The sequence below is a fragment of the Scyliorhinus canicula genome, chromosome 7 (assembly GCF_902713615.1).
Source record: "Scyliorhinus canicula chromosome 7, sScyCan1.1, whole genome shotgun sequence".
Lineage (NCBI taxonomy): Eukaryota > Metazoa > Chordata > Chondrichthyes > Carcharhiniformes > Scyliorhinidae > Scyliorhinus > Scyliorhinus canicula.
Window position 1 is genome coordinate 84,810,647 of NC_052152.1, and position 9,364 is coordinate 84,820,010.

The 9,364-nt window shown below is 47.2% G+C and overlaps 1 protein-coding gene across 2 annotated transcripts in view; it reads right to left on the reverse strand.

Annotated features, from left to right (window-relative positions):
* Window positions 1–704: 704 nt before the first annotated feature.
* LOC119969099 (superoxide dismutase [Cu-Zn]-like) overlaps window positions 705–9,364 on the reverse strand; it is a 74,177-nt gene continuing 65,517 nt past the window's right edge. The window contains exon 6 of one of the 2 annotated variants that reach the window (XM_038802303.1): window positions 705–2,917. In XM_038802303.1, coding sequence (XP_038658231.1) covers window positions 2,883–2,917 — 35 coding nt within the window. In that variant the 3' untranslated portion in view covers window positions 705–2,882. Of the gene's footprint in view, window positions 2,918–9,199; window positions 9,349–9,364 lie in introns of those variants that run through there. The other variant, XM_038802301.1, reaches the window with a different exon arrangement.

Here is a 9,364-nt window from a genome sequence, read left to right on the forward strand (position 1 = left end):
TGAACAGGCGCCGGAATGTGGCGACTAGGGGCTTTTCACAGTAAGTTAACTTGAAGCCGAATTGTGACAATAAGCGATTTTCATTTCATTTGAACTCTTCCCCCGGTAAATTGCCTTCAAATGAACATGTGGGAATCTAAATTCAAAAGCTTCAAATATCAACTTGAAAATCTAGAAAGGGAGAAATCTACATTGGAATTTCAACACAGGCAGACTAAAAACCCTAGTTCTTTCGTTCTCCTTTGCTTGATGCATGGGGAAGGTGGTGAAATAATTTCTCCTGGAGTACAAAGCCCAAGTAATATTTCTGCTGCAACAAACCTTGGCAACTATACATAATGTTGTCTATTCCGTGATGTGAGATTCTGGTTGGTGCTTCAAAAGGTATCACATTTCTGTGACTATTCAACTTCTGAAATGAAGGTATATGATGCCTTGCTGGCCAGTGAGGATGTGAAATGAAATTTTATTACAGCTTTGGGTTATGCAGCTTGGGTAGCACAGTGGTTAGCACTGTTGCTTCACAGCACCAAAGTCCTCGGTTTCATTCCCGCTTGGGTCACTGTTTGTGCAAAATCTGAATGTTCTCTTCGTGTTTGCGTGGGTTTCACTCGGGTGCTCCGGTTTCCTCCCACAAGTCCCGAAAGACATGCTTGCTAGGTAAATTGGACATTCTGAATTCTCCCTCAGTATACCTGAACAGGTGCCGGAGTGTGGCGACTAGGGGATTTTCACAATAACTTCATTGCAATATTAATGTAAAACTACTTGTGACAATAAAGATTATTATTATTGTGTCCTCCTCTCCTTCCGCCTCTTTGTACAGCAACTGTAGGCTTATGAATGCTCCATTGCCATACTAATGCTCCTCATCCTCCAGTCAGACCTAGAAGAACACAGGGACAGAATTGTAAGGACAGAAAGAAATCCTGCAAGAAAAAAATCCTGCATATTCAAATAAGATAGAAATTATAAAGCAAGCAATTGCAGCAACAACCTGGCTCAAAAAGCACCTCAGCATCCTAAAATTATTAATCAGAGATTTGTTTTGATGGAAACAAAGATTGCTTTAATACCTGTGATGTTGCTTACTGACAGTTCCCACCATAATCTATTGAGCAGATGTAAGAAGTAACAAATCAGACACTGGTACAATCAAATGTCAGAAATAGTCCTAAATCAGTCAGTCTAAGGATTCTCATACTTGGCACCTGCCTGCCCTGCATATGAGCAATTAATTTCATCAAGGGGTCCTTATACATGTGTTAAGCTCCTAATTTACATTCTGAAGGAGCCTTTGCTTTATATATTCATCCAGCAACACCTAAAGAAAGGAGTCCACACATTTAACAATGGGACCAACGTTTGTGCACATCTGGTTTTTTGGTTTTGAAAGAAACGGAAGAAAATAGACTGTTTGGAGATGCAAGATAATATTCTCACATTGCAATAGTGAGTACATTTCAGAAGATACTTTGTTGACTGTATTGCTCTGGAAAGTCTTGAGAATGTGAAAGGTGCTATATATCTGAAAGTTTGTCTTTATATACCAATGAGAGACTGGACTCAGAAGGATATGGCTAGATTTATAACATAATTGCCTGTACTACCAAACACTGATGTAACCAAACAATAATTTTAAATTTTTGCTCCCAGTCTTGTAAAAGAATGTTCACTATTGTGTGGAAGTGAGCTTAAAAATAGATATTACAAGGGTTCAATGAAGAAAGTTCACAATGGAAGGTTTCATCATTATACAAAGCTGCTATTAAGCATTGGAACTATTCCTAAGGAGTTCAGATGGCCAAGGTCCCTTGTTGAATATGCTAAATTGTATGAAGAGATTAAATGTTCTATGATTGTTTTTGAGTAACCAAATTTATAATGTATGGTGATCGACCATAGTATAATATATTGTTTTTTTTAATGATGCAAAAGATACAGTGGAACATCATATGGTCAGATTGAGATTGCCTGGAAGAGTGAAACATTGGTTTCTGTCAAAAATTAGCAATTTTAAATGTGTATCCCTGTGGCCTCTGTATCTTGGTTGATCATCTTAACAAATTAGGTGAGTAAATGTAACTGCTGGAAGGATTACTTTCCCCAGACCAAAATCAACTGAAAGAGAGACTATTAAAGGAATAGCTTAAAGAAATAAAGCAATAATGTCAGGGGAGTCAGGGAGAAATGTGAATAGCTTCTAAAGCAAGACTTCCAAACTGAAAAGGTACTGAGTGATACTTCATAGATTTAGAAGCCAGTGATTGTGTTCATATCTTTTTAACTGAATTGTGATTTCACACCAGGAAATGGGAAGTTGCAATATTGAAGATATGCACTGTATAAAGTTAAAAACGTAATACCAGTGCAACATCATTTCAAGGATTGAATTTTTGGATGGGATCAATTTCTCACTATTTTTCTGTCCAAAATTTCTGCTCCAGGTGTGAGAGGCTATTTTCTATATCACTTTTTCACTAGTATACATGTATAAAAGATATGAATGGCATAAAGACTCCCATTGTGTACACCATTAGTCATCAACCCTCCTCTCCAAGTGTAAGATCAATGGGAAAAAGCAGGTCATTTGATTTCCTTTTTAGGAGCTTTTGAGCTGCATTTCAAACTGTCAGAATGAGGGACTCCCTAGCTAGTTGCACATTTTTCATTGTCATCCACAGTAGGGAATGCTTTTGCAATATGAGTTCCCCAGCAGGGCTTCCCCTATTTCCAAACTTTTGGAGGGTGTGCTTAGAGGGGAGAAAATGAGAGTCAGGTAGCAACAAAGAGGGATGATGAATACATGATCCATGAACACTTACCATGCAAATCCTATAAGGGATTGAGTGAGGACTTATCTTCCCAGCAACTTTGCCTCACTAAAGATGCCTGGATGAGGTTTGCCACTTGCCACCTTGTGTGAGAAATTCATCAGTCCTAATAAATTATTTTGAACAAATCTGGATCTCACAGTTAACATATCTTTCAAGTTTATGCTTCATATTGCCAGTGGTTACTTCTGCTGAAATAAGCAGTGAGCCATTGAACCCAGATTAGTTTTTATTAATTTTTATTGTATGTGGGCTTCATTGGCTAAGCCAACATTTGTTGCCCATCCCCGATTGCCCTTAAGAAGGTGATGGTGAGCTGCCTTCTTGAACTGCTGCAGCCCAAGTAGCTGGCAAGTGTATTCACAGATATCTTCACCACCTCACTCCTCCACTCTGAGGACCCCACCTCCTTCAAGAAGACCACCATAATACCAGCACCAAAGAACAAGATAGCCTGCCTCAACGACTACTGACCAGTGGCCCTGACGTCTGTTATCATGAAATGCTTCGAGTGGCTAGTCATGAGACACATCACTGCCAGCCTCCCAGATGGTCTTGATCCACTGCAGTTTGCCTATCACTGCAACCGTTCCACAGCAGATGCTATCTCCCTGGCTCTACAATCAACACTCAAACACTTTGACAACAAGGACGCCTATGTAAGACTGCTATTCATACAGCTCCGCCTTCAACACCATTATCCCAACAAGACTAATAACCAAATTCCGCAATCTTGGACTTGACCCCTCCCTGTGCAGCTGAATCCTTGACTTCCTCACCAAATGACCGCAATCTGTCAGGATAGGCAACAGCACCTCCTCCACAATAGTCCTCAACACCGGAGCCCTGCAAGGCTGTGTGCTCAGTCCTCTACTGTACTCCCTATACATACACGACTGTGTGGCAAGATTTAACTCCAACTCAATCTATAAGTTTGCGGATGATACAACTGTGGTGGGCCGTATCTCAAACAACAACAAATCAGACTACAGGAGGGAGATAAATCACTTGTTTGCATGGTGTACCGAAAACAACCTCTCTCTTAATGTTGGACCAAGGAACTGACCATCGACTTCAGGAAGCATAGCATGACACACACTCCCGTCTGCATCAATGGCTCCGAAGTGGAGATGGTCGATAGTTTTAAGTTCCTTGGGGTCACCATTACCAACAGTCTGTCTTGGTTCATTCACGTTGATGCAACAGTCAAGAAAGCCCAACAAGGTCTCTACTTCCTATGGAAGCTAAAGAAATATGGCATGTCTGCATCGACTCTCACAAAATTCTACAGATCAGCGATAGAGAGCATCCTATCCGGCTGCATCTCAGCCTGGTATCGCAACTGCTCAGTCCAAGATCTCAAGAATCTGCAGAGTGTGGTGAACTCAGCCCAACACATCACACAAGCTTGCCGCCCGCACATTGATTCTGCATACACCTCCCACTTACTCAGGAAGGCAGATAGCATTGTCAAAAACCCCTCCCACCCGGGCATTGCCTTCTTCCAGACCCTTCCATCAGGCAGAAGGTACAGAAGACTCGCAAAGCCTCGCAAATCCAGACATAGGAACAGCCTCTTCCCCACAGCTACAAGACTCCTCAACGACTCCCCTTCTGACTGATCTGTTACGTGTAAGAACACTATTCACAATGCTCTATGCTGCTCTTGATCATGTATTTGCTTTGTTTGGCCCCTTGTTCCGCATTGTAATTAATCAATGTTTGTCGATGTATCAGTTGTCAATGTTCTCTGTTGATTATTCTTTTGTCTACTATGTACATACTGTGTACATTCCCTCAGCCGCAGAAAAATACTTTTCACTGTACATATGACAATAAATCAAATCAAATCAAATAGGTACACCCACTGCTATTACAGAGAGTTTCAGGATTTTGACTCAGTCACGGTAAAGGAACGGCGATATATTTCCAAGGCAGGGTGGTGAGTGACTTAGAGGGGAAGTTCCAGGTGGTGGGGTTCCCATGTACTGCTGCCCTTGTCCATCTGGATAGTGGTTATGAGTTTGGAATGTGCTGTCTAAGGAACCTTGGTGAGTTCCTGCAATGCATCTTTGTAGATGGTATACACTGCTGCGACTATGTGTCGGCGGAGGGAGAGAATGATTGTGGAAGAGGTTGCAATAAAGAGCGCTGCTTTGTTCTGGATGGCGTCAAGCTTCTTGAGTGTTGTTGGAGCTGCACTCATCTCTGCAAGTGGGAGGGGTTGAAGGCGGACATGGCTATGCTCCAGGAGACGCACCTGAAGGTGGCGGACCAGGTTAGACTGAGGAAGGGCTGGGTAGGCCAAGTGTTTCATTCGGAGCTGGATGCAAATAATCGGGGGGTGGCGATCCTGGTGGGAAAAAGCGTGTCGTTTGAGGCGTCAAAGGTGGTGGCTGACAGTGGAGGGAGGTATGTGATGGTGAGCGGCAAGTTGCAAGGGGAGCGGGTGGTGCTGGTGAATGTCTATGCCCCAAACTGGGACGATGCGGGTTTTATGCGGCACATGTTGGGCCGCATTCCGGATCTGGTGACAGGGGCCTGATACTGGGGGGGGACTTTAATACAGTGCTGGATCCCCCATTGGATCGATCCATGTCCAGGACGGGCAGGAAGCCCGCGGCGGCTAAGGTGTTGAGGGGGTTTATGGATCAGATGGGAGGGGTGGATCCTTGGAGGTTCGCGAGGCCGAGGGCCAGGGAGTATTCATTTTTCTCCCACGTGCATAAAGCCTATTCCCGGATCGATTTTTTTGTTCTGAGCAGGGGGCTGATTTCGCGGGTGGAGGATGCCGAGTACTCGGCCATAATCATTTCGGATCATGCCCCGCACTGGGTGGACCTTGAGCTGGAGGAGGAGAGGGACCAGCGCCTGCTCTGGCGCCTGGAGGCGGAGCTGCTGGCGGATGAGAAGGTGGGCGGGCGGGTTCGGGAGTGTATCAAGAGGTACTTAGAGGCTAATGATAATGGGGAGGTCCGGGTGGGGATGGTTTGGGAGGCATTGAAGGCGGTGATTAGAGGGGAGTTGTTTTCCATCCGAACCCATAGGGAGAGGGGAGAGCAAAGAGAGAGGGAGAGGTTGGTGGGGGAGATGGTGAGGGTGGACAGGAGATCCGCGAAGGCTCCGGAGGAGGGATTGCTGAAGGAGCGGTTCCCTGTTGAATTTTACAAAATGTATGCAGACATGCTGGGCCCCCTCTTGGTTAGGAACTTTAACGAGGCAAAGGGGGGGGGGGGGGGGGCTTTGCCCCCGACTATGTCACGGGCGCTGATTTCCTTGATCCTTAAATGAGACAAGGACCCCCTGCAATGTGGATCATATAGGTCGATCTCGCTGTTAAATGTGGATGCCAAGCTGTTGGCGAAGATCTTGGCCACAAGGATAGAGGACTGTGTGCCGGGGGTCATTCATGAGGACCAGACGGGGTTTGTGAAGGGAAGGCAGCTCAACACCAATATACGTAGGTTTCTGAATGTTATAATGATGCCGGCGGTAGAAGGGGAGGCGGAGATAGTGGTAGCATTAGACCCGGAGAAGGCCTTTGATATGGTTGAGTGGGGGTACTTGTGGGAGGTGCTGGAAAGGTTTGGGTTCGGGGAGGGGTTTGTCAGTTGGGTGAGGCTGTTATATGAGGCCCCGATGGCGAGCGTAGCCACGAATAGGAGGAGGTCGGAGTACCTTCGGTTGTACCGGGGGCCGAGACAGGGGTGTCCCCTGTCCCCCTTGCTCTTTGCGATGGCAATTGAGCCCCTGGCCATGGCGTTGAGGGAGTCGAGGAATTGGAGGGGTCTGGTGCGGGGTGGGGAGGAGCACCAAGTGTCACTATATGCAGATGACTTGTTGCTATATGTGGCGGACCCAGTGGGGGGAATGCCGGAGGTGATGAAGATTCTTAAGAATTTGGGGGCTTTTCAGGGTACAAGCTCAACCTGGATAAGAGTGAGTTGTTCGTCGTGCACCCGGGGGATCAAGAGGAGGGGATTGGTAGGCTCCCACTGAAAAGGGCAGGGAGGAGCTTTAGGTACCTGGGAGTCCAGGTGGCTAGGAGCTGTGGGGCCCTACACAAACTTAACCTCATTAGGCTGGTAGAGCAAATGGAGGAGGAGTTTAAAAGATGGGACATGTTGCCGCTGTCGCTGGCGGGCGGGGTGCAGTCAGTCAAGATGACGGTGCTCCCGAGGATTTTGTTCCTGTTCCAGTGCCTCCCCATCCTTATCCCGAAGGCCTTTTTTAGGAGGGTCAACTGGAGTATTACGGGATTTGTATGGGCGCATGGGACTCCGAGGGTGAGAAAGGTGTTTTTGGAGCGGGGCAGGGATATTGGGCGTTGCCCAACCTCTGTGGGTACTATTGGGCTGTCAACGCAGCGATGGTGCGTAAGTGGGTAATGGACAGGGCAGGGGCAGCATGGAAGAGAATGGAGATGGCGTCCTGTGTGGACACGAGCCTGGAGGCGCTGGTAACAGCGCCGTTGCCGCTCCCTCCAACGAGGTATACCACGAGCCCGGTGGTGGCGGCTACCCTCAAAATCTGGGGGCAATGGAGACGGCATGGGGGGAGGTGGGGGGCTCGATGGAGTCCCCGATACGGTGGAACCACCAGTTTGTATCAGGGAGCATCGATGGCGGGTTTCTTGGCTGGCACAGGGTAGGTATTCGGAGGTTGAGGGACCTGTTTGTGGGAGGTTTGCGAGCCTGGGTGAGTTAGAGGGGAAGTTTGGGCTCCCCCCGGGGAACATGTTTAGGTACATGCAGGTTAGGGCGTTTGCCAGGCGGCAGGTGGAGGGGTTCCCTCTGCTGCCCCCACGTGGGGTACGGGACAGGGTGCTCTCGGGGGGGGGGGGGGGGGGGGGGGGGGGGGGGGGGTTGGAGGAGGGAGGATTTGGACGTGTACCACGTCATGCAGGAGGTGGATGAGGCCTCGGTGGAGGAGCTGAAGAGTAAATGGGAAGAGGAGCTGGGTGAGGAGATTGAGGAGGGGACGTGGGCGGATGCCCTGGAAAGAGTGAATTCCTCCTCTTCCGGTGCGAGGCTTAGCCTGATACAGTTCAAGGTGCTACATAGGGCCCACATGACCGGGACGAGGATGAATAGGTTTTTCGTGGGCGAAGACTGGTGTGCTAGGTGCTCGGGGAGCCCAGCGAATCATGCCCATATGTTCTAGGCATGCCCAGCGCTGAGGGAATTTTGGAAGGGGGTACCAAGGACGGTGTCGAGGGTGGTAGGATCCAGGGTCAAGCCAGGCTGGGGACTCGCAATTTTTGGGGTTGCAGTGGAGCCGGGAGTGCAGGAGGCGAAAGAAGCCGGTGTTCTGGCCTTTGCGTCCCTAGTAGCCCGGCGGAGGATTTTGCTTCAATGGAAGGATGCGAGGCCCCCAAGCGTGGAGGCCTGGATCAATGATATGGCGGGGTTCATCAAATTGGAGAGGGTGAAATTTGCCCTGAGGGGATAAGTGCAGGGATTTTTTAGGCGGTGGCAGCCTTTCTTTGACTTCCTGGCAGAACGGTAGGAAAATAGGCCGGCAGCAGCAGCAACCCGGGGGGGGGGGGGGGGGGGGGGGGGGAGGGGAAAATGTGTACATGTGTTTATTGAATATGCTGGATGCTTACCCATTTCTTCTTTTTGTAGTTGCTGAGGGGGGGGGGGGGGGGGGTTGGTTTTGGGGGTTATTGTGTTTTTTTCTCTTTTTTGTTGTTGTTAATACTGTTTCTTGTTGTATTTTCTGTTTTTGATATTTTTTGAAAATCTCAATTAAAAAATTTTTTTTTTTTTAAATCTATGCAAGTGTGGCGTATTCCATCACACTCCTGGCTTGTACCTTGTGGGTGGTAGATAGGCTTTGGGGAGTCAGGTGAGTTACTCACCGCAGGATTCCTAGCCTCTGTCATACTCTTGTAGCCACAGTTTTTATATGGCTAGTCCAGTTCAGTTTCTGGATGTTGATAGTGGGGATTCGGTGATGGTAATACCACTAAATGCCAAGGGACGATGATTTGACTCTCTTATTGGAGATGGTCATCAGCTGGCATTTGTGTGGCACAAATGTTACATGCCACTTGTCAGCCCAAGCCTAGATATTGTCCAGGTCTTGCTGCATTTGCACATGCATGCCAGGCCATCAATATCATCTTTGGGGGAGCTGGATAATTCATCCATTTTTGGATGATTCCGAGGCAGTGATATGAAAGAGCTATGCAGTTCAGTCCAGTTTCTGGATTTCACAACGTTGACAGGCAATGGATGGTATTCATATGGCATGGCAGATTTCTACTGTGGAGCTGCATGAGTCTGGTTAGGTTCGGCCTGAAAATAATTTGTTTTACAATACAAATTGAAAACAAAATATCTACTTTTATGGAAACAAAATGTGCAAAAAAAGTTTTTTATATGGAAAATGTTTTTGCACATTCAAAGCAAGGAACATTTACCAATGGGTCATAGGGAAATACAGCTCTCTGAGACATGAACTATTAGCTTTATTGGTTCAATTTTTCTTCTCAGGTTTCCTCTAAAATGTCACTCTGACAAATC